The sequence below is a fragment of the Scyliorhinus torazame genome, chromosome 11 (genome assembly GCF_047496885.1).
Source record: "Scyliorhinus torazame isolate Kashiwa2021f chromosome 11, sScyTor2.1, whole genome shotgun sequence".
In the NCBI taxonomy this organism is placed as follows: domain Eukaryota; kingdom Metazoa; phylum Chordata; class Chondrichthyes; order Carcharhiniformes; family Scyliorhinidae; genus Scyliorhinus; species Scyliorhinus torazame.
The window spans coordinates 169,352,897-169,377,923 of record NC_092717.1 but is presented as its reverse complement, the minus strand read 5'-3'; the positions used below and the strand labels follow the sequence as shown (position 1 = coordinate 169,377,923).

The following is a 25,027-nucleotide window of genomic DNA, read 5'->3' as shown; positions in this document are numbered from 1 at the left end:
CAGTGGTGCCGTCACCAGCGCCCTCAGGCTCGTGCCCACACAGGACGCCATCTCCAACCTCTTCCACGCCGCCCCCTCTCCCTCCATTACCCACTTACGAATCATCACCACATTGGCTGCCCAATAGTATCCGCACAGATTCGGCAGAGCCAGACCCCCCCTGTCCCTACCCCGCTCCAGAAACATCCTCTTTACTCTCGGGATCTTATTTGCCCACACGAAACCCATGATGCTCCTGCTTACCCGTTTGAAAAAGGCCTTGGGAATCATAATGTAAAGGCACTGGAACACAAATAGAAACCAGGGAGGACCACCATTTTAACCGACTGCACCCTGCCCGCCAGCGAGAGTGGCAGCACATCCCATCTTTTAAAATTCTCCTCCATCTGCTCCACCAACCGCGTCAAATTGAGTTTGTGTAGTGCCCCCCAACTCCCAGCCACCCGGATCCCGAAGTACCGAAAGCTCCTTTCCGCCCTTTTCAGCGGCAGGTCATCTATCCCCCTTCTCTGGTCCCCTGGATGCACCACAAAGAGCTCACTTTTCCCTACATTCAACTTATACCCCGAGAAGTCCCCAAACTCTCTTAGGATCCGCCTGACCTCCCTCTTACAAAGCTGGTGTGCCAGCATCCGACTCGCCTTCTCCGCATACTCATACATCACCCCCTGCGCTTTCCTCCAGTGTGCCTCTGCTTTCCCTGTGGTCAACAGGTCTAACTCCGTCTGGAGATTCCGTCGCTCCCTGAGTAGCCCCTCCTCGGGGGCCTCTGCATATCTCCTATCCACCCTTAAAATCTCCCCAACCAACCTCTCCCTCTCCCTCCCCTCTCTCTTCTCCCTATGGGCCCTAATGCAGATTAGCTCTCCCCTAACCACCGCCTTCAGCGCCTCCCAGACTACCCCCACCTGCACCTCCCTGTTGTCGTTGGCCTCCAAATATCTTTCAATGCACCCCCGCATCCGCCCACACACCTCATCTGCCAACAGTCCCACATCCAGGCGCCACAACGGGCGCTGGTCCCTCTCCTCCCCCAACTCCAGCTCCACCCAGTGCAGGGCGTGGTCTGAGATGGCTATGGCCGAATACTTTCCCTCCACTTTCGGGATTAGCGCCCTGCTCAGAACAAAAATATCTATCCGGGAGTAGGCTCTATGGACATGGGAAAAGAATGAAAATTCCCTGGCCTGGGGCCTGACAAACCTCCATGGGTCCACTCCTCCCATCTGGTCCATAAATCCCCTAAGCACCTTGGCCGCAGCCGGCCTCTTACCCGTCCTGGACCTAGAGTGATCCAATGCTGGGTCCAGCACCGTGTTGAAATCCCCCCCCACTATCAAGCTTCCTACCTCCAGGTCCGGAATCCGACCCAGCATGCGCTTCATAAATCCGGCATCATCCCAGTTTGGGGCATATACATTTACCAGTACCACCCGCAGCCCCTGCAGCCTACCGCTCACCATCACATATCGACCTCCACTATCCACTACAATATTCATTGCCTCAAACGATACCCGCTTCCCCACTAGTATTGCAACCCCTCTGTTCTTCGCATCCAGTCCCGAATGGAACACCTGTCCTACCCATCCCTTTCTCAGCCTAACCTGATCTGCCACCTTCAAATGCGTCTCCTGAAGCATAACCACGACTGCCTTCAGTCCCTTTAAGTGCGCGAACACCCGGGCCCTCTTGACCGGCCCATTCAGGCCCCTCACATTCCAAGTTATCAGCCGGATTGGGGGTTGCTTCCCCCCCCCCCCCGCCGACTAGTCATCTCCTTTTCTAGGCCAGTCGCGTGCCCGCGCCTCCCGCACCCTCCAGTCCCCCAGATGGCGGACCCCCGCCCCGATGACCTCTCCTACTTCCAGCTCCCCTTTGGCCAATGCAGCAGCAACCCTATCCCCCCCCTTTACCCCCCCCCTCACCCCGCTAGATCCACATCTAGCCCTTTTGCTCCCCCCATACCACTCCCGTAAGTCAGCTGACTCCTGCTGACCCCGGCCTCTCCCGCCATTCCATCGACCCCCTCCAGTGTGAGAATCCCCCCTCCCCTCCCTGGCAGTCAGTGTGCGCCCCCCCCCAGCACCACTCATCCCCCCCCGGCCCCCCACCCCCCGTCCTTCTCTAGCGTGGGAAAAAGCTCGCGCATTCCTGAGCCGGCCCCACCCCCTCTGCCGCAGCTCCTTTTGCGGCCTTGCCACAAATCCCCTCCCCGGGTCTCCACTCCCCCTCTTCTCTCGTGGGGGTCTGCCCCTCCAGCACCGATGCACACACTCTCCCACAGTCTCCCCATCAAATCCCTTCACCCATCCCCACCCAGCACCCTAACAAAAAGAACATTCCCCAAAAGTAGCAAACACAGCAAACATCCCCCCACACCAAACCCTCAATCTGAGTCCAACTTTTCAGTCCCTATGAAGCTCCATGCCTCATCAGGCGGTTCGAAGTAGTGGTGTCGATCCTGGAACGTGACCCACAATCGCGCTGGCTGCAGCATACCGAACTTCACCCCCTTTCAATGGAGCACCGCCTTGGCCCGATTAAAACCAGCCCTTTTCTTAGCCATCTCTGCACTCCAGTCCTGGTAGATTCGGATCTCTGTATTCTCCCACCTACTGCTCCGCTCCTTCTTGGCCCATCTCAGGACACACTCTCTGTCCATAAAGCGGTGAAACCTTACCACTACAGCCCTTTGCGGCTCGTTGGCCTTGGGTCTCCTTGCTAGGACCTGGTGAGCCCCATCTAGGTCCAGAGGCCTCGGGAAGGCTCCCGCGGCCATCAGCGAATTGAGGATCGTGCTCGTATATGCCCCGACATCGGGCCCCTCCACTCCCTTAGGGAGACCCAGAATCTGAAGATTCTTCCTCCTCGACCTATTCTCCAGGTCCTCAAATCTTTCCGCCCACCTCTTGTGCAGCGCCTCATGCGCCTCCACCTTCACTGCCAGACCCAAGATCTCGTCCTCATTCTCCGAGGCTTTTTGCCGCACCTCTCTAATCGCCGCCCCTTGGGCCTTCTGGGTCTCCACTAGCTTCTCAATCGCCGCCTTCATTGACGCCAGCATTTCGGTCTTCAGCTCCTCAAAGCAGCGTCTAAGAAACCCCTGCTGCTCCTGTGACCACTGCGCCCATGCTGCTTGGTCTCCACCCGCCGCCATCTTGTTTTTCCTCCCTCTCACTTTTCGCTGCTCCAAGATCACTTTTTTCACCGCTCCACTCCTGGTCCAATCCATATACTGCCGGGGGGGGGACCTTGCTGTCACCTTCCCACATTGGAAGCCGTCGAACAATTGCCGTTGGGGCTCCTCTAGAGAGCCCGAAAGTCCGTTCTCGGCGGGAGCTGCCGAACGTGCGACCTACCTAGGCATAGCCGCAACCGGAAGTTTTCACTAGTGTAAGTTTTACCCCGAATACCACCCCAGACCTTCCTCAATCTGTATGTACTTATGCTCGGCCGCAGTCAGCATTCAGAATGCAAAAGCGATTGGCCGCTCCCAACTATTCGGCATCTGGTGGGCCAAAACGGCCCCAATCACATAAGGCAACGTGTCACACGTGCCGATCAATGGCTTGCCCAAATCACAGTGCGTCAGCACTCCTGAGGCCGACAACCATCATTTGGTAGGCCAAAAAGCCGCCTCCTGGACCGCACCCCATAGCCTGGTGCTTCTTCAGGAGCAATGCAGGGGGTCAGTATGGCCGCGAGACTTGCGACAAATTTCCTGTTATAATTGATCAACTTCAGAAACGAGCGGAGTTCCATCGCATCCGTCGGGGCGGAATCCAACTGGATGTCATGCACCTTCTCCACCACTGGATACAAGTCGTTGTGGTCCACACGATAACCCAAGTAGACCACCTCTCTTGCATGAAGCACGCATTTTGCCCGATGCAGGCAACGCCAAACTCTGAGAAGCATTGCAGTACCACTTCCAGGTTCTTCAAGTGCTCCTGGTCGGCAGCCCCCGTGACCAGCACATCATCCAAATACACCATAAATACACCGTAACCCCATGCAGCAGATTCTCATAATAGATTGAAATATCGCACACGCCGATGACACACCGAAAGGCAGTTTGTTGAGGCCTTGGTGCGTAGTAAATGTAACATATTGACGAGAGGACCTGTCGAGTTCAAGCCGCAAATATTCATTACTCAGGTCCAGCTTGGTTAACGAGCACCCACCAGTCAGTTTGGCAAACAGGTCCTCGATGCAAGGCATGGGGTAGCGATCGCACCGTGAAGCGGTATTAGCGGTATTGTAATCTCCACAGAGGCAGACCGTCCCATCAGGTTTTAGGACAGGAACCATGGGTGACGTTCAGTCGGTAAAACACACAGGACGAATAATGTCCAAACTCTCTAACCTGTCGAGTTCTGCTTCGACCTTCTCCTACAAGTCATAGGAGGCCCGACGCACTCGGAAGTACCGTGGCTGAGCTGCCGGGTAAACCTGTGGCTACAGCTCCTTTTATGCACCCCAGGCTGGGCTGGAAAACTTCTGGGTATTTGCTGAACACCTCACACAGCCCACCAGATCCTACTGCAGAATGCGCTGTCAGCCCAAGCACAAATGGCACAACCAATCGCCTGAACCCAACGATCTGCGCTCTCACGGGATAAGAATATCTGCAGTGCCTGTTGGAGATTATAGGAAGGTTCAGCCAAATTAGGGTTTTTCTGCAAATCGCGTTGTTAATGCATTTGTCCTTGTGAATTCTTTCCATTTCACGTACCTAACAAAGATTTTAGAGTTCACCTTTCTGTTTCTCGATAGATTAAATTTATTTTCCTTTCCCTTTCTTTATCACTTTCTTGGTCCTCCTTTGCAGCATTCTAAAGCACTCCGAATCTGCAAGTTTACCACTTTTTCTGGAAACCTTACAAACCACTTCCTTTGATATAATGCAATATTTAACTTATTTTGTTCGCCATGGTTTATTTGCTTCCCTGTTGGTTTTTTGTGCCTTAGGTGAGTGTATATTTGTTGTAGATCATGTAATACTACTTCAATTACTAATTCAATTCAAATTCAATTCAAATACTAATTCAATTAGTGTATTTTCCCAAACCACCATAGCTAGGTTGTCCCTGTCATAGTTTACTTTGTTTAGATTTAAGACCCTAGTTTCAGAATGAACCATATGAAGTCTCGTGGCTTCAGGTTAAACATGGGCAAGCAAACCTCCTGCTAATTACCATGTGCCAGCCACCATCAGCTGATGAATCAGTACTCCTCCATGCTGAACACCACTTGGAGGAAGCACTGAGGGTGGCAAGGGTCCAGAATATGCTGTGGGTGTGGGACTTCAATCTCTATCACCAAGAGTGATCGGTAGTACCACAGACCCAGCTGGCCGGGTCCTAAAGTACATAGCTGCAAGACTGGTACTGCAGCAGGTCATGAGGGAACCAACAAGAGGGAAAAATATACTTGACGTCATCCTCACCAATCTGCCTGCTGCAGATGCATCTGTCCATGACAGTATCGGTAGAAGTGACCACCGCACAGTCTTGTGGAGACACAGTCCCGTCTTCACATTGAGGATACCCTCCATCGTGTTGTGTGGCACTACCACCATGCTAAATGGGATAGACTTTGAACAGATCTAGCAACTCAAAGCAATCCATGAGGTGCTGTGGGCCATCAGCAGCAGCAGAATTACATTCAACCACAATCTAACCTCATGGCCGGGCATATCCACACTCTACCATTACCACCAAGCCAGGGGCTCAACCATAGTTCAATGAAGAGTGCAGAACAGCATGCCAGGAGCAACATCAGGCATACCGAAAAATGAGGTGTTAACCTGGTGAAGCTACAACAGAGGACTACTTGTGTGCCAAACAGAATAAGCAGCAAATAATAGACAAAGCTAAGTGATTGCACAATGAGCGCATCAGACCTAAGCTCTGTAGTCCTGCCACATCCAGCCGAGAATGGTGGTGGACAATTAAACAGATCACTGGAGGAGGAGGCTCCACACATATCCCCATCCTCAATGATGGAGGAGTCCAGCACGTATGTGCAAAAGACAAGGCTGAGGCTTTCGCAACAATCTTCAGCCAGAAGTGCCGATTGGATTATCCATCTTGGTCTCCTCCAGAGGTCCCCATCATCACTTGACAACAGCTGCTCCACAAACCACCTTGAAGTTACGGTGACCACGATGCACGTATGCAAATTTCCCCCACAACAGCCAATCAGCATCTCTGCTCTACTGCCCTCTGCTGGATGCTTGCCTTCACTTGAACAGCTAGGGTCTCTTGCACAGGTACACCTTCAAGTTATGGTGACCACAATGCACAAATGCAAATTTCCCCCGCAACAGCCAATCCGCAGCTCTGCTCTACTGCCCTCTGCTGGAGTTTTGATACATGTTTGGAATAAAATACATTAAAAAAAAAGATGCCACGCTGCAAGCTACTTAACCAGCTGGTCAGACTTTATTAGAGAGGAGTTGCTTGTTTACAGCCCGAGGTGAAAGAATGGGACAATCTTCCAAGTGCCTCTGATGATGTCACCACATAATCAAGTGACATACTACACAAAGATGCATTCATTTATGATACATAACAGCCAGATTTTGGGGGCGGAATGGAATTCTGTGCCTTATCAAAAATGGTACAGGAACCCTGGATCCGGAAGCCCTACCCCCATTTCTGATACCCTTTTTTCACCAAAAGGGGAAAGAGGGTGGCATGTTATTCACACATGGGGAAAACCCAATCCCAGCAGAGCCATTTAGACTCAGTCCGGAGTTCAAACAGATCTTATTTTTTGCTGGTGTGAGGTCTATTTCCGACAGTTAGTGACTTATGATTTTTAAGAATAAATGGGAATGCAGTTAAGGTCTATGGAATGTCAAGCTGTCAAGTTATTTAAATCACCTGTCCTTTAAATTTTGAAAAGAAAACAGCCTGTTGAGAGTTGTAAAAGAATAGCCCTTGCAGCTTCAATAGCTGTTTCTTGGCATAGGCATAAAGGCTATCATAATTCTATTATTACTGCTTGACTGCTTCCACAGCACCACATCACCACAATGATGGCTGTACATTCACAGTTTGACAGCTCCAAGCTATTATTAAGGGATTAGATGTCTTTGATGTAGGCTATGAGTGCAAATGTTTTTTTTGATGAGGGACTGAGTCTTCAGGGGGCTTAAAGATATTGAATGGCCTTTTGTCAATTCGAGGTTTTTTTGGAATACATAATGAAGTCTATAATGGATATTTTGAACTTGATTATATTTAATCTCAGCATGATTCCTGAGATATGCCAATGGTGGATACTGGGTGAGTTGGCATGGAGCTGTAAGGGCAAAGGATTATGGGTGGGGCAGGGGTTGTCATGAGTTAGCACTAAGTTGCCATGTGGGCTATAAGGGGTCATATGGGCGTCACAATAGCACAGTGGTTAGCAATGTTGCTTCACAGCACCATAGCCCCAGGTTCAATTCCTGGCTTGGGTCACTGTTGTGTGGAGTCTGCACGTTCTCCCTGTGTCGGTGTGGGTTTCCTCCGGGTGCTCCAGTTTCCTCCCAAAGGTCCGGAAAAACGTGCTTGTTAGGTGAATTGGACATTCTGAAATCTCCCTCAGTGTACCCGAACAGGCGATGGAGTGTGGCGACGAGGGGATTTTCACAGTAGCTCCATTGCAGTGTTAGCCTACTTGTGACAATAATAAAGATTATTAATATTAAGGATGAGTGGGGGAGCATATGTTGTAATTAAGCATATGAGGGGTTATGGCAGGTGGATAGAGGGGCATGAATTGGCATGAATATTATGAGGGGCCACTGGATGTTGGTGGAGTGGCTTGGGTTGGCATGTATTGGCATGGGTGGGGCATCGGGAGTGGGTGGGCATTGAGGTGGTGTGAGGAATTGGGGCTAGATGGCATATTATTCAACCACATAAGGGCAGCACGGTAGCATTGTGGATAGCACAATTGCTTCACAGCTCCAGGGTCCCAGGTTCGATTCTGACACGGGTCACTGTCTGAGTGGAGTCTGCACATCCTCCCCGTGTGTGCGTGGGTTTCCTCCGGGTGCTCCGGTTTCCTCCCACAGTCCAAAGATGTGCGGGTTAGGTGGATTGGCCATGATAAATTGCCCTTAGTGTCCAAAATTGTCCTTAGTGTTGGGTGGGGTTACTGGGTTATGGGGATAGGGTGGAGGTGTTGATCTTGGGTAGGGTGCTCTTTCCAAGAGCCGGTGCAGACTCGATGGGCCGAATGGCCTCCTTCTGCACTGTAAATTCTATGATGATGATGAATGATAACCTTGACAAAGTCCCAGATTAAGCGAGGCAGTCCATTTAACCAAACCACCTCAGCATTCAGCAACCCCCGTGGCTGAATCCAAACTGTTTCTGAAGGCCAACTCCATACTCTACGCCCTACGAGCAACTCCTGCCGGAATGAAGATGCCACTATTTGTGCCACTTTTTCCCAAATCTCTTGAGTTTGTTCACCAAGCTTCGGATTAAAATTCTGGCTTGCATGTGCAACACGTGAGTACAGACAGACAAAATTGGAACAGGCTACAAAGAACATCTTCTTTGCAATGTTTCATTGCAACACTGCAATGAATTTGCTCTGAAAATCCCCGAGTCACCACACTCCGGCACCTGTTCGGTAAGCTGAGGGAGAATTCAGAACATCCAATCTACCTAAACAAACTCATCTTTTGGGACTTGTGGGAAGAAACCGAAGCACCCAAAGCAAACCCATGCAGACACGGGGAGAACGTGCAGACTCCGCACCAACAGTGACCAAAGCGGGAATCGAGCCTGGATCGATTCCTGTGTTTTTGCCATTACAGAGACCTGGTTGAGGGAAGGGCAGGATTGGCAGCTAAACATTCAGGCTTTAGATGTTTCAGGCGGGATAGAGAGGGATGTAAAAGGGGTGGAGGAATTGCGCTACTGGTTAGGGAGAATATCACAGCTGTACTGCGGGAGGACACCTCAGAGGGCAGCGAGGCTATATGGGTAGAGATCAGGAATAAGAAGGGTGCAGTCACAATGTTGGGAGTTTACCATAGGCTTCCCAACAGACAGTGGGAGATAGAGGAGCAGATAGGTAGACAGATTTTGGAAAGGAGTAAAAGCAACAGGGTTGTTGTGATGGGAGACTTTAACTTCCCCAATATTGACTGGGACTCACATAGTGCTAGGGGCTTGGACGGGGCAGAGTTTGTGAGGAGCATCCAGGAGGGCTTCTTAAAACAATATGTAGATAGTCCAACTAGGGAAGGGTCTGTACTGGACCTGGTATTGGGGAGTGAGCCCGGCCAGGTGGTAGAGGTTTCAGTAGGGGAGCAGAGCATTTTGGGAACAGTGACCATAATCCAGTAGGATTGGACAAGGATAAGGGTGGGCCAAGGGTGGATGTGCTAAATTGGGGGAAGGCTAATTCTAACAATATTAGGCGGGAACTGAAGAACCTAGATTGGGGGCGGATGTTTGAGGGTAAATCAACATCTGACACCTAGAAGGCTTTCAAATGGCAGTTGCAAGGAATTCAGGACCGGCATGTTCCTGTGAGGAAGAAGGATAAATATGGCAAATTTCGGGAACCTTGGATAACAAGAGATATTGTAGGCCTCGTCAAAAAGAAAAAGGAGGCATTTGTCAGGGCTAGAAGGCTGGGAACAGAAAAAGCCTATGTGGAATATAAGGAAAAACGGAAGGCACTTAAGCAATGAGCCAGGAGGACTAAAATGGGTCACGAAAAGTCATTGGCAAATAGGGTGAAGGGAAATCCCACGTTGTGACACGTAAAAAGCAAGAGAGTAGCCAGGGAAAGGGTTGGCCCACTGAAGGACAGGGGAGGGAATCTATCTGTGGAGCCAGAGGAAATGGGCGAGTAACTAAATGAATACTTTGCATCAGTATTCACCAAAGAGAAGGAATTGGTGGGTGTTGAGTCTGGAAAAGTGTGTGTAGATAGCCTGGGTCACATTGAGATCCAAAATGAAGAGGTGTTGGCGTCTTGAAAAATATTAAGGTAGATAAGTCCCCAGGGCCTGATGGGATCTACCCCAGAATACTGAAGGAGGCAAGAGAGGAAATTGCTGAGGCCTTGACAGAAATGTTTGGATCGTCACTGTCTTCAGGTGATGTCCCAGAGGACTGGAGAATAGCCAATGTTGTTCCTTTGTTTAAGAAGGGTAGCAAGGATAATCCAGGGAACTACAGGCCAGTGAGCCTTACGTCAGTGGTAGGGAAATTACTGGAGAGAATTCTTCGAGACAGAATCTACTCCCATTTGGATGCAAATAGACGTATTAGCAAGAGGCAGCACGGTTTTGTGAAGGGGAGGTCGTATCTCACTAACTTGATAGAGTTTTCCGAGGAGGTCACAAAGATGATTGATGTAGGTAGGGCAGTGGATGTTGTCTATATGGACTTCAGTAGGCCTTTGACAAGGTCCCTCATGGCAGATTGGTACAAAAGGTGAAGTCACACGGGATCAGTGGTGAGCTGGCAAGATGGATACAGAACTGGCTAGGTCATAGAAGGCAAAGAGTAGCAATGGAAGGGTGCTTTTCTGATTGGAGGACCGTGACTAGTGGTGGTCCACAGGGATCAGTGCTGGGACCTTTGCAGTTCGTAGTATATATAAATGATTTGGAGGAAAATGTAACTGGTCTGATAAATAAGTTTGCGGACGACACAAAGGTTGGTGGAATTGCGGATAGCGATGAGGAGTGTCAGAGGATACAATAGAATTCAGATCATTTGGAGACTTGGCCAGAGAGATGGCAGATGGAGTTTAATCTGGACAAATGTGAAGTAATGCATTTTGGAAGGTCTAATACAGGTAGGGAATATGCAGTGAATGGTAGAACCCTCAAGAGTATTGACAGAGTGATCTAGGTGTACAGGTCCACAGGTCACTGAAAGGGTCAACACAGGTGGAGAATGGAGTCAAGAAGGCATACAGCATGCTTGCCTTCATTGGCCGGGGCATTGAGTATAAAAATTGGCAAGTCATGTTGCAGCTGTATCGAACCTTAGTTAGGCCACACTTGGAGTATAGTGTTCAATTCTGGTGCCACACTACCAGAAGGATGTGGAGGCTTTAGAGAGGGTGCAAAAGAGATTTATCAGGATGTTGCCTGGTAGGAGGGCATTAGCTTTGAGGAGAAGTTGAATAAACTTGGTTTGTTCTCACTGGAAAGATGGAGGTTGAGGGGCAACCTGATAGAGGTCTACAAAATTATGAGGGGCATAGACAGAGTGGATAGTCGGAAACTTTTTCCCAGGGTAGAGCGGTCAATTACTAGGGGGCATAGGTTTGAAGAGCGAGGGGCAAGGTTTAGAGGAGATGTACGAGGCAAGTTTTTTACACAGAGGGTAGTGGGTGCCTTGAACTCGCTGCCGGAGGAGGTGGTGGAAGCAGGGACGATAGTGACGTTTAAGGGGCATCTTGACAAATACATGAATAGGATGGGAATAGAGGGATACGGACCCCAGAAGTGTAGAAGGTTTTAGTTTAGATGGGCAGCATGGCCAGAGCAGGCTTGGAGAGCCGAAGGGCCTGTTCCTGTGCTATACTTTTCTTTGTTCTTTTTCCCTGGCACTGTGAAGCAAGTATTAACCACTGTGCTACCGTGCTGCCCAATAGTACATGCAATTTATTTTTCTTTTCATGGAAAAGGAAGTTTAGATAAAAACTTTTTGGACACTGTGGCTTGTCATATTCATGTCACCATGATATATATATATAAATAAAGACTTTAGGATAGGAACCATTTTATACACTACATGGAACATTGTTCCTTTGCATTATTGAGGTAAAATACTCTGTTTTGAAAGACTGTATTCATTTACAGGATGTGCGTGCCACTCGTTATGCCAGCATTTATTGTCCATCCCTAGTTGCCCTTCAGAAGGTGGTGGTGAGTTGCCTTCTTGAACTGCTGCAGTCCTTGAGCTGTAGGTACATGCACTTTGCTGTTCGCAAAGGAGTTCCAGGATATTTCCCCAGTGACAGTGAAGGAACAGCGGTATATTTCCAAGTCAGGGTGGGAGTGACTTGGATAGGAACCTCTAGGTGGTGGGGTTCCCAGGTATCTGCTGCTCTTGTCCTTCTAGATGGTAGTGGTTGTGGGCTTGGAAGATGCTGTCTAAGGAACCTTGGTGAGTACTGCAGTGCATCTTGTAGATGGTACACATGGCTGCCACTGTTCGTGGATGGTGAAAGGTTTGAATGTTTGGAAAGGGGGAGCAATAATCAGGCTGCTTTGTCCTGGATGGCGTCAAGCTTCTTGAGTGTTGTTGGAGCTGCATTCATCCAGGAAAGTGGAGAGTATTCCATTATGCTCCTAAATTGTGCCTTGTAGATGGTGGACAGGTTTTGGGGGTGGGGGGGGGGGGGGGGGGGGAGGTGGTCAGGAGGTGAGCTACTTGCCTTAGGATTTCTAGCCTTTGACCTGCCCTGGTAGCCACAGTATTAATATGGCTAGTCCACTTCAGTTTCTGATCAATGGTAACCCCCAGGATGTTGATTGTGTGGGAATCAGTGAAGGTAATGCTATTTAATGTCAAGGGACAGTTGTTAGATCCTCTCTTTAGAGATGTTCATTGCCTGGCACTTTGTAGTGCGAATGTAACTTGCCACTTATCAGCCAATGCCTGGATATTGCCCAGGTCTTGCTGTATTGCTGCATGAGGACATGGACTGCTTCATTGCCTGAGGAGTCGCGAATGGTGCTGAATATTGTGCAGTCATCCGCAAACATCCCCACTTCTGAACTTATGATGGAAGGGAAGTGATTGATGAAGCAGCTGAAGATGGTTGGGCCAAGGGTCCTCATGAGGAACATCTGCAGTGATGAGCTGAGATGATTGACCTCCAACCACCACAAGCATCTTCCTTTGTGCCAGGTATGACTCCAACCAGTGGAGAGTTTCCCCCCTGATTCCCATTGACTCCAGTTTAGCAAGGGCTCCTTGATGCTACCTTGATATCAAGGGCAGTCGCTCTCACTTCACCTCTGGCATTCAGCTCTTTTGTCCATATTTGAACCAAAGTTGTAAAGCCTTCTTGGCTCTTTCCTCCTTTGTATTGTTTTGCAACCTCCATATGTCTTTTTCTGCTGTTCTTGCTTTTGCTATCAGGCTGTCTGTTCTTTCTAGGAAGCACTTGAGAACAAAGAGGCAGCCTCATTTAAAAAAACTGCTGTTGGGAAAACACCTGGTCTCCTGAGTTAATGTATCCCTGCAGAGCTATATAAATAAATAATCTGAATCTCCCCTTTGAAACTGCTCGACCTGTCAATCAAAAAGCTTTTAGCAGGCATTGGGGCATACAATTGAATGTAAGCAATGCAGTTTTAAGTTTCAGCCTTCTCGGCACACTCAGAGACTTCTATACTTTAAATGGCAATGAAACTGTGTGAAAATCACTTCAAAGGCTTCCATCACTTTCAGTGGATTACTTTTATCTCCACCTCACATACCTTTAAATTTGCATACTGACAGACGTTTTAAAGGGTTTGAGAGTACAGATGGGATCACTTCCACTTTATTGTGAGAGATGTGTATTTCTGCGATACTGAGTGACTGTTTAATGGCTTTAAGAGTACAGATGGGCTCACTTTCACTTTATTATGGGAAAACTTAAATTTTTACATACTGACTGAATGTTTAAGGGTTTAAAGAGTTCAGATATGAAGAGCAGCCAAACAAGCACCCTCCCAGGAAAGACCTCTGAATGAGCCCCTCCAGCCCAGCACAAACTCCCCTGACCCCCACCTCCCATGAAGGACTCCCCTCGCACCCTTAAGGCAATTTTTGAGATGGTACTCACCACCTTGCCACCCTTCGGACTGCAAGCCGCCAGGTTCCCGTTGCTCAAGGCTTGCACCAATTCAAGCCATTGGGCCTCTCACCTGAGGTGGCTGGAGCATCCTAGCTGGCAAGTGAATTGGGCGTCCTGCCCGTCAATAAGATGTAAAACAGCGCCAATGAGCTATTTTTATGGTTACGGCGGGAAGCTTGGCTGGGACGTCGGGAATCCAGTTATGGCCGGCAGGGCAGGCTGGGAGACTCGTGATCGGTTTGAAGCTCGGTGCAAGTCGAGATTTTGACCCGATGCTGGATTCAGCAGACCATTGCAAATCCCGCGGCTAGCGGGTGGCCCCAGGAAATTCCAGCATAATGTGCACTTTCATCTGTATTGCTGCAACTATATTTTCTGAGCAATTCCAGAATAGGATTTATGACCTTGAAATTAATACATGGAATGGTGATTTATTACTTACATACTAGACGCAAACATGCAAATGAATTTTTCGCCATTTAATTTAGATATGGTTGGCTGAGTGCTCATGCCTACAATTATATACATTGGTTTCAGTATATATGTCATGGTTTGTTGAACCGGCTCTGGCTGCTTTATTAAAGCGTGCATAGACCTATTCTAGCATCAAACTCCTAGTTGGGTGATTACTCTGATAGCCCTGATAACTCAATGGCCCAAACCTATGCTGGGGAAATTTGACATCAAAATTCTAGGATGATAAACTTGTATGGTGGTCTGGATCTCTTCGTTGCTTCCTTCCTCCCTTTATTTCCAAAGATGGTCAGGAAATAATTTTGTGCTCGTAGTGACTGAAATAATTTTTTAAAAAAAATTTAGAGTACCCAATTCATTTTTTTCAATTAAGGGCCAATTTAGCATGGCCAATCCACCTAGCCTGCACATCCTTGGGTTATGGGGGCGAAACTCACGCAAACACAGGGAGAATGTGCAAACTCCACACGGGCAGTGACCCAGAGCCGAGATCGAACCTGGGACCTCGGCGCCGTGAGGCAACAGGGCAAACCCACTGCGCCACCGTGCTGCCTTTTGAAATGGTTTTTAAGTAATTTGAAGCTGACTTACAGATTTGGCATTTCCTTCCAATATTTCTTCTTCCAGCGGTTCAAGTTTCAAATCCTGCAAAACAAAAATGACAATAAAAATAACTGGACCAACCAGAAGATATGGATGAAAAAGGAAGTTGCAGGCTTATGTATGCCCATAATTTCCTGTAACACACTCCCCTAGGCATGGCTCCCTGCTGATTGGGTACATCTCTTTTTAAGTCTGGCCTCCTGTGATCTTGATACTTGGTCCCCTCAGCCAAGGATAGCCATCGCTGCCCTCTCTGAAGATAGTTGTTTCCGCATTGTTGGCTCTAATCTGCTTCCACTGACTGATGCTCTTTGATTCACCCAGTTATATTTCATCTGTCTCAGTAATGCCCTAGTTTCAAATGGTGTAGCTGGTGCTTGAATATGTAAAGAGCATGATAGAATAGCTGAATTAGGTTGAGTTAGTGGTCTTTCAGAAATAGCAGTCTTCTTTTCAGGTGCTTTTTTTCCGGAAGTGTGCAACAGCTGTGGGAGACATGAAAGTCATTGGGCATTTTCTCTGTTTGAGAGACATTGAAGAGACACTGGGACTGAATCGTGGGTGTTCTACAGCCCTGACAGCAGCACCAATCGCGGAACAATTCAGGACATTGATGTGTTGGGTGCTCTGAATCCGTGGAACACATACAGGCTACCAACACTTAAAATAGTACAACACTATTTTATTAAGCTAGAAACTGTTGAACATACTTTCACTGTGGGTTAACACAATGTTAGATTAAACTAAAGACCTATGCCTGTCCTAACCAGTCTATGCACTCAGCACATGGTGAAGATCTGTGCTGTAAGCTGTAAGATCTGTCCTTCTGAAAGGCTACATCCCGAATGAGCGGTAAAACTGATGCCCTCTGTCTTTATAGTGAATGTTCTCTAACTGGTGATTGGCTGCGGTGTTGTGTGTGTTGATTGGTCTTGCTGTGTGTCCATCAGTGTGTATGTCTGCACCATGATATACTGGTGTATATTATGACATCCCCCCTTTTATGTATGTTTGAGGCAATAAATAATGTGTGGTGATAATGTTCCTAACTACGTGTGGGGTGCGAAGACATATTTACAGGACTATGTACATGGGAACTAAGCTATTTACATGGGCAGGTGCCTGGTGCAGAGAAGCAGTATGCAACAAGAGTAACGAGATCAACACTATATATAAATCAGGGAAACGATCAAACAAAGCAACGAAAAAATTCAGAGAGTCCATAAATTCGAAAAGTTCATAAATTTAGTCTCTGAGGTGGGCGACGAATTCTGGTTGACCGCCTCAAGGGTGGGTCAAGAGCCGCTGCTTCAGGAGCGGGCTGGACTGCGTCAGAGTCAGGGGGAGGCAGAGTGACAGGGAGCTCTGCATAGTCCGTGGCAGGGTCAGCAGGAGGGCGAGGCGACACTGGAGAATCACGTGGTGAGCGTGGAACGAGACGAAGGGCGCGTCGATTGCAGCGCAGAATAGAGTCATCCGGTAGACGAACCAGGAACGAGCGGGGGTCCCTCTGCCGAAGGACAACAGCGGTTGCAGACCAGCCACCATCCGGAAGATGGACGCGGACGTTGTCATCTGGAGATCAGCTGCACGGGAGTCACGAGCCGCCTTGTGCTGTGCACGAGACAGCTGCATCCGGCGAAGGACCGGAACGTGGTCGAGGTCTGGGACATGGATGGACGGCACCGTCATCCTCAGGGTGTAATTCATGAGTAATTGGGCTGGCGACAGGCCAGTGGACAGTGAGGCGGAGCAATACGCCAGCAAGGCAAGGTAGAAATCAGACCCAGCATCTGCAGCCTTGCATAGGAGCCGTTTGATGATATGTACTCCCTTCTCTGCGTTGCCGTTGGATTGGGGGTACAGGGGACTGGACGTCACATGGGCAAAATTGTACCGCCTGGCAAAGTCGGAACCATTCTTGGCTGGCAAAGCAGGGGCCATTGTCCGACATAACTGTGAGCGGGATGCCGTGTCGAGCAAAAGTTTCTTTACATGCACGAATGACTGCAGACGAGGTGAGGTCGTGCAACCGTATCACCTCCTGGTAATTCAAAAAGTAGTCCACGATCAGGACATAGTCTCTACCCAGCGCGTGGAACAGGTCGATGCCCACCTTGGTCCAAGGTGACGTGACCGACTCATGGGGTTGCAGGGTCTCACGTGGTTGGGCCGGCTGGAAGCGCTGACAAGTGGGGCAGTTGAGCACTGTGTTGGCTATGTCCTCATTAATGCCGGGCCAGTACACTGCCTCTTAGGCCCATCGGCGGCACTTTTCCACGCCAAGGTGGCCCTCGTGTAGTTGTTCCAGGACAAGCTGGCGCATGCTATGCGGGATGATAATGCGGTCCAGTTTTGGAAGAACCCCGTCTACTACGGCCAGATCATCTCTGACTTTATAGAATTGAGGGTATTGGCCCTTGAGCCACCCGTCTGTTAGGTGGCGCATGACTCGCTTTAGCAAGGGGTCAGCCGCCGTCTCGCGGCGAATTTGGACGAGGCGTTCATCCGAGGCAGGTAGATTGGAGGCCGTGAATGCTACATGGGCGTCAACCTGGCAGAGAAATCCCGCCGGGTCACATGGAGTGTTGACTGACCTGGAGAGAGCGTCGGCAATGATGAGGTCCTTGCCTGGGGTGTATACCAGATGGAAGTCGTATCGCCGGAGCTTGAGAAGAATACACTGGAGGCGAGGCGTCATATCGTTCAAGTCTTTCTGTATTATATTGACCAGCGGGCGATGGTCGGTCTCGACGGTGAATTGAGGAAGTCCGTAGACATGATCGTGAAATTTAACAACACCGGTCAGAAGGCCCAGGCACTCCTTTTCTATCAACGCGTAGTGCTGCTCCGTGGGGGTCATCGCACGCGACGCATATGCAACGGGGGCCCATGATGAGGCCTCATCACGTTGAAGGAGCACTGCCCCAATGCCGGATTGACTGGCATCGGTCAAAATTTTGGTCTCCTTTGCTGGATCAAAGAAGGCTAAGACCGGGGCCATGGTCAGTTTTGCCTTGAGTTCCCTCCATTCGCGCTCGTGGGCAGGGAGCCATTGGAAGTCTGTTGTCTTCCTGACCAGGTTCCTGAGAGCCGTGGTATGAGAGGCGAGGTTAGGGATGAATTTCCCTAAAAAATTGACCATGCCCAGAAATCGGAGGACCGCCTTCTTGTCCTCTGGTGTTTTCATAGCTGTGATGGCAGCTACCTTGTCTGCATCCGGCTGCACACCCAATTGGGAGATGTGGAAAGGGCAATTCCATCAATGATGGAGATGCAAGCACAGAGCTGGGGACTACACGAGGGGGTGTCAGCAACCATTCAGTGTCTGCAGTGCAGTTCGAGGTGTCCAGCTGCCTGCAAGGGCAGATGGTGAGACCTACCATGTGCGCCACCCAGGCTAACACCTCACGGGTGTTGTCTGTGGTAGAGGCCTTGGGTGCGAAGGTATCAGCCATGAGTCAAGATGCCCAAGGCCTGGGGCACTCTGTGCGCGCAGTGGCCAGGCACAGGACAGGGCGGCCATGTCACAGGCAGCCATGTACCAGAGCAACATGGACATTTCAGCAGCGACCCAGAGCTAGGCCCAGTCACAATGGATCATGGCTGCGGGCATCAATGGCTTTGGCCTGGCGCTGGCTGATCAGAGCCAGTCCCTGAGTGATGTGGCACAGTCCCAGAGGAAGATGGCTACGAGCACTGAGACTCTGGTTGAGACGGGAGCGGGCCTCCAAGACTTGCAGCGCCAGGCGACGCGGAACCCCCGGAGCTCACTCCAGCTGCACCCCTGCCTAAAGGTGTAACATGGAGCCCATTGGGCACCCCAAGGGAGGAGGAGGTTGTCATAATATACACCAGTATATTATGGTGCAGACGCACACACACACACACTGATGGACATGCAGTGGGACCAATCAGCATACACAACACCGCAGCCAATCACCAGTGAGAGCACACGCACTATAAAGACAGGGGACAGGAGAGTTCCCGCTCATTCTAGTAGCAGCCAGCTCGGAGCACAGAGCTCTAAGCCTGCAACACAGACATTCACCATGTGCTGAGTGCATCACCTGGTTAGGACTAGGCAAGGGTCAACAGTTAAAGCTTGTATTGCATTTACCCACAGTTCAAGTATGTTAATATAGTTAACCTTATAATAAAATAGAGTTGCACCACTTCCACTGTTGGTGACCTGTTTGTGATCCAGTACACCCAACGCATCAGAGGTGATGGGACTTGTGTCAAATGGCAAGCAGACAGGACAAGGTGGCACTATGCCATCCGTGACACCTGGAAGACTGACGCGCCCATCCAAACTCGGCCGCTCCACAGGACGGCCACCAAAGGGGACCCACATCGTAGGGTGAGATACGCAGCAGGACATCTCCACCTCTGATGGACCACCTGGAATGCCCACAAAAAGGAGCGTTAACTTAAGGTTAGAAAGGTATACACCAATTAAGTTGCCATGGGGGAAGCACAAAACCTGTATTTACACAATAAGCAACACCAGGTCACTGATGTCACGAACTGCCTCGGTCCACTGTCTGAAAGGTGTGAGGGATGCGTTGAGCTGGGAGCAGAGGGAGTGCCGAGTGGGGGAGGAGGGGGGGTGAGGAGGTAGTGTGGGGAGTAGCTGTTGGAGGTCGACATGTGTAGGGCCCCCTGGGCAGTCGGAGGCCACCCAGAGGTCGCCCTTGGAGGCGGCAGGGGACGGGACCAGATCTGTGGCCGCAACATGTGATAGGGCCTACTCGGCAGTGACCCAGCACTGCATACCACCCCAGTACACAACGCCCCCCCCCCCCCCGGACCCCACCATCCTCCGCTACCCAACCCCGCCCCCGGACTCCTTTCCTCGCCCCTGGACCCCACCAACCCCCAGACCACCCCCACCCCCCACCCCAGCGTTCGATGAGACCATGAGATGGAATGACCAAAATACATGCAGAGATCACCCGGACGGACGGTGGAAAGTGCTACCGAGGGCAGGAGTCAGACCTCGTCGAACGACGTGGAGCACCAGAGCTCGTGGAGCAGGTCGTCGTCATCCTGTATCTGATGGACCAGACCCACTGATACTGCCAACCCAGGGCCAGCACCCTGTAGTGTGGCAGGTGGGAAGCACGGAGGTGCAGGTGTGGTGGGGGGATGGTGTGTGTGGGGGTGGAAGGAGACATTCCTCCCAGTGGCCAGACCTCCTAGTCGGTGAACCTGGAAGCGATCAGATTTTCCCGTGTGCAGCAGCCCTGGCACACACATTGTGCGGCCTCCTGTGGCTGCCCAGGTCTTATCTCTTGCCCATCTTGCCCCACCACATCCCCCTCTTCAGTCAGTTGGGTGGCCAGCTCTCTATCGTCACCATCTGGTTCCTGCTCCTCTGGGTCAGACTCCTGTTCTGCAGGCCCCTCGAATCTCCTGCTCATGCAGCCACAGTGTGTCCACTAGGGCTGTGGCGGCCAGGCAGATTCCAACCACACTTGGTTCGATACCAGAATCCATTTTCTGTCAGGGATAAAAGGCACACATGTTAGCATGGTGACTACTCCTGTGCGCAACCAGGTCCAATGGGCTACACGATGGTCATGGTCTGCACTGCGGTCCCTGCCCCCCACATGCCCCCCCATCCCATTCCCATCCCCACCCCCAGCTTGAGACGTTGCCCTTTGCACCACACCCCTGGCCCCGTCGCTGCCTGGCACCGGGGGGGCCTCTGACCCCTCTACCTGTCCCTGCTGGCAGGGGTACTGGTGCCTGGCGCTACCCATGCCAGTGGTGGGCTCTTGTCCCCTGTCCTGCACCCCCCTGTGTGGTCTACTGTGGGCCGCCCAATACACCGGCAGCAGGATGGCCAGGTTGTGGATGGATGGGCATAGTGCACCACTGACCGGCGCCATACCAGGTGGCATGCATGCGGCCAGGGCCCATGGGTAGGACTTGGCCAGAGGGGTGGGCACCCATTGGATCCCTAGCTGCCGGGTGCTGTGGGTCCTTTTGTGCAGTGCACCAGTAGTGCCTACATGTCTGGGTGCAGGATGAATGGGGGCAGGGTGCAGTGGCATGCAGTGCTTGGTAACACCTGTGGGTCATGCGGGGTGGGCAGGCTGAGGGTGTCACTGGTGGGATGTCTTTCCTGCAAGAGGCAGTTTGCCAGAGTGGATATGTCCGCCGATCAGGGCACACTCTGCGGCTCCCCTGCTGCCCCTGTAGTGGGCTGTGCACCCTACTGACCACCCACTGTGGCCCATAGATTTGCAGAACACCACCATCCGTATAGGCTCCCCCACACCAGGCCACTCCTTTAGGAGCTCACAGACCCCAGGCAACACATCAATGGGATGGGCATGGCCCATCGTCGCTCTTGATCCACCAGGTGTTGGCACAACTCTGATAGATGGGTGCACACACGGGTTGCCTGGGGTCTGTGGGGTCCTCAGGGGGTGGCCTGGTAGGGGGGAACCCATACGGCTGGTGATGCTCTGCAAATCTATGAGCCACAATGGGCGGTCAGTGGGGTGCACAGCCCGATGGCTGCCTTGCAGGCCATACCTGCAAGGTCCATGCCTGGACACCCAGTCGCGGGGGACACCCCGGTCCCACGGCCCATCTCCTGGTTAGCCTCTGCCACTCCCCCAACCCCCAGCAGACACCCCCCACCTAGCGGCACAACTGGCTGCCCACGTTGAGCCTTTGGGAACTTGGCTTACCCCCCCTCTCTTCCTCATCAGCACGATGCCTGTTTCCTGATTTTAAACACCATATTGAACCACGCCATCGTCATTTCTGTCTGGCAGAGGCAGAGCATCATGGAAGGCCTGAGACTATTGAGTCTGGCCCATTAATGATATGCTAATAGCTTTAACTGTACAATTTGCATGCCCACACTGGCTGCAGTGTGAACTGCATTCACTCCGCTATTGAGGTACTGGAACGTGGCATTACGTTGAGCGTCGATCTCGATTTCTGGCTGGCGCGCGATTCTCCTCCTGATCACGATTCGCGATTCCAATGTTGCTGGATGGAGAATCCCACCCATTCATCTGTGGAAAAGTACTCTGTTGCCTGTGAATCAGAAGATGTGGTTGAGCAATAGCAGGAGTCCTTTCAAGTTATTCGAATGTCCTCGGACTTCGGAAATTTAGGGCCTGGTTTTGTCACCCAATTGTGCCCGGTGCTGAGCTCGTTGCATCGGGAGCATCGTGGGAGAGACTCAAATTGGACTTCGCTCCAGGTGCAAAACCACCCGACCTGCAGCACCTGTCGTGATCTGGATCATGCCCTCGCTAGCTGTGCGGCCTGTTTGAGGCTGCATTCTCCCAGCACTCGGGATTCACCAGCTGCACCATTAAGACATCATCTGGGTGCTGAGTAGTACTGATCTCCACAAGCGGTGACCAGGCGTGATGCTCTTGGACACCATTGTAGTCTCCCGGGTGGTCGGGGACAGAGAAGGGCAGTACCCTGGCATATCTCCCTGGCACCCAGGCACCCTAGCAATGCCAGTGTATTAGGGGCACTGCCCAGATGCCACGGTGGCATTGCCAAGGTTTGCAACCTGAGGGTGCCATGCCCATGAAAGGGGGTTATGAAGGATGGGGGTGGTGAAGGGGAGGTATGATAGGGCATCATAAAGATTGTGGGATGAAGTGTGTTTCCCTGAAATGGGGGGAGCCTGAAAGGGGAGGGAGTCCTCTGTGAACCCATAGTGGGGTGTGCTCATGAAGGTTATTCATGAAGGCCCGCCTCCTCAACCTTGCCCCTCGCCTGAGGTGTGGTGGTCCTCAGGTTAAACCACCACCAGTCAGCTTTTCCCCTCAACGATAAGGCAGCCGATGGTCATCTGGGACTATGGTGACATTTACTTTAGGTAGCTGATCTAAATATGTTAATGAAATGTTCCCTGACAGGAACCTTGGACAGCAAGCTATCCACTGACATAAAAATGGATGGTCACGTTTTGCATTTTTTAAGCTTTAGGCCCCCCCCCCCCCCGCCCAACCTCTTCACAGCCATCATGGGAAGTTTATTAGTGTCAACTACATGGAGGGAGTTTAAAGTTACCCGATGCAGAAAACAAGACAGTGTTTTTCATGCACATTGTAGAGTTTTAACTCCATAGAATGCACATGATGCCACTGGCAGGCTCTCTGCCTGGAGAAGGCCTTGGGACCAGGTAAATTCACGCGCTGGGAGCAAAAGAAGAGGGGTATGGGGTGAGGCGGGGGTGGTGGAGGATCAGATCCCCAGGAGTAAGAGTCATTGGTCCTGGGGTAAAGAATGGAGGTCTAATTCAGGAATCCCAGAGAAAGGGAGGGGGGGGGGGGATGATGTCTCAAGGTCCTGGGGTGGGGTCAGAGATCTGGTTGGGGGATTGTGGCTGAAAGGCATTGAAGTCCAGTGGGTGAGGTCAGAATAGTCTCCATTGGCTGGACCATCAGCTGCAAAAACGCCCAAAAGAGTTTAATGCCACCCGGGCCAAAAAGAAATCACCTGATTAGCATCCTATTTTTGGAGGAATTTGATGTCATAAATTAATATTCTAGCTAAGTTTAAATCACTGATTTTCTTGAAAAAGCATCATATGTTTTTCCTCAAAAGAATTTACAGGTTTTGTTAAACGCAAATGTTGGGCAAGATTTTACGGCCGTTCACACCAGCAGGAACTTCCAGTCCCACTGACAGTGCACCACTGACAAGGATTTCCTGGCAACGAGGGGTGCATTCAACAGGAAACCCATTGACAACAGCGGAACCAGAAGATCCCTCCACCAGCCACTGACAGGCTGCCTCTCGGAAAATCCTGCCCGTTGTCTGACTGAAGTAACAAATGAACAGTTTATACCAGGCAAGGATTATTCTATTTATGTCTTCAATTTGAGGTTTAAGAATTTAATCTCCAGTCTGCTTTGAAATATTTGAGAAAACACTCTGAGAAAATTTCCAGTGTGCTCTAATGAGGTTAGTAACTCTCTTTAACTATTCTAGGAAAAACAAATGTAGGTGAAGGTTACACCTTCACTTAAAATGAAACCTTTAAGTTAAAACTTTAATTCATTAAAAATTATTCAATAAGTAAATGTAATGCTATTAGTGCCAAGCATGTAACTTTGCCAAGGTTTTAGAGTCAGTTTAGCTCAGTTGGCTGGACAGCTAATTTGTGAAGCAGAGCAAGGCCAGCAGCATGGGTTCAATTCCAATCCCACCTGAGGTTATTCATGAAGGCCCAAATTTGTCAACCTTCCTCACCTGAGCTGTGGAGATCCTCAGGTTAAATCACTACCAGTCAGCTCGCCCCCTCGAATGGGAAAGCAGCCTATGGTCATCTGGAACTAGAGTGATTTTACTTTTTACATTGTTAATGAAAATTTCAGATACCAATAATAATGGAAGTCAAAAAGGTTTTTAGTGTTTAATTAGTTTACTCTTCCAACAAATTAACATGAGTGAATTTGAACTAATAAATTAACACAATCTGCTGAAATAAATTTTTGATGGGGAATGAAGTTCTGCAACTGCAAGGAGTTAAAATAAATGTAAAAATTAGTTAGCACACGTTTAGAAATTTAACGAACTGTTGGGAAAGATGAGCAAATCAGAAGTAAATAGAAGATAATAAAGAAAGTGAATGGAATGCTGGCATTTATAGCTAAATGAATAGAGTATAAAAGTAAATAATGGTTGTTGCAACTATATAAGGCATTGGTGAGACCACACCTGGAGTATTGTGCACAGTTTTGGTCCCCTTATTTGAGGAAAGATGCAGTGGTATTGGAGGCAGTTCAGAGGAGGTTCACTAGGTTGATTCCAGAGATGAGGGTTTTGTCGTATGAAGAGAGATTGAACAGTTTAAGCCTATATACTCTCTTGAGTTTAGAAGAGTGAGGTGAGATCAAATTGAGGTATACAAGATGATAAAAGGTATAGATAAAGTAGACGTGGAGTGAATGCTTCCTCTTGTGCGGCATCCTAGAACGAGAGGTCATAGGATAAGAGGTAGAAAATTTAAAATAGAGTTGAGGGAAAACTACTTCTCACAAAGGGTTGTTAATCTGTGGAATTTGCTACCCAAGAGCTGGGACAAATGACAAATTTAAGAAGGAGGTAGACAGATTATTAA

General features: G+C 50.1%; 1 protein-coding gene across 1 annotated transcript in view; it reads right to left on the bottom strand.

Annotated features, from left to right (window-relative positions):
- necab1 (N-terminal EF-hand calcium binding protein 1) overlaps window positions 1-25,027 on the bottom strand; it is a 362,049-nt gene that overhangs the window by 58,867 nt on the left and 278,155 nt on the right. Inside the window, exon 9 of the mRNA XM_072467989.1 lies at window positions 14,899-14,952. Coding sequence (XP_072324090.1) covers window positions 14,899-14,952 — 54 coding nt within the window. The remainder of the gene's footprint in view (window positions 1-14,898; window positions 14,953-25,027) is intronic.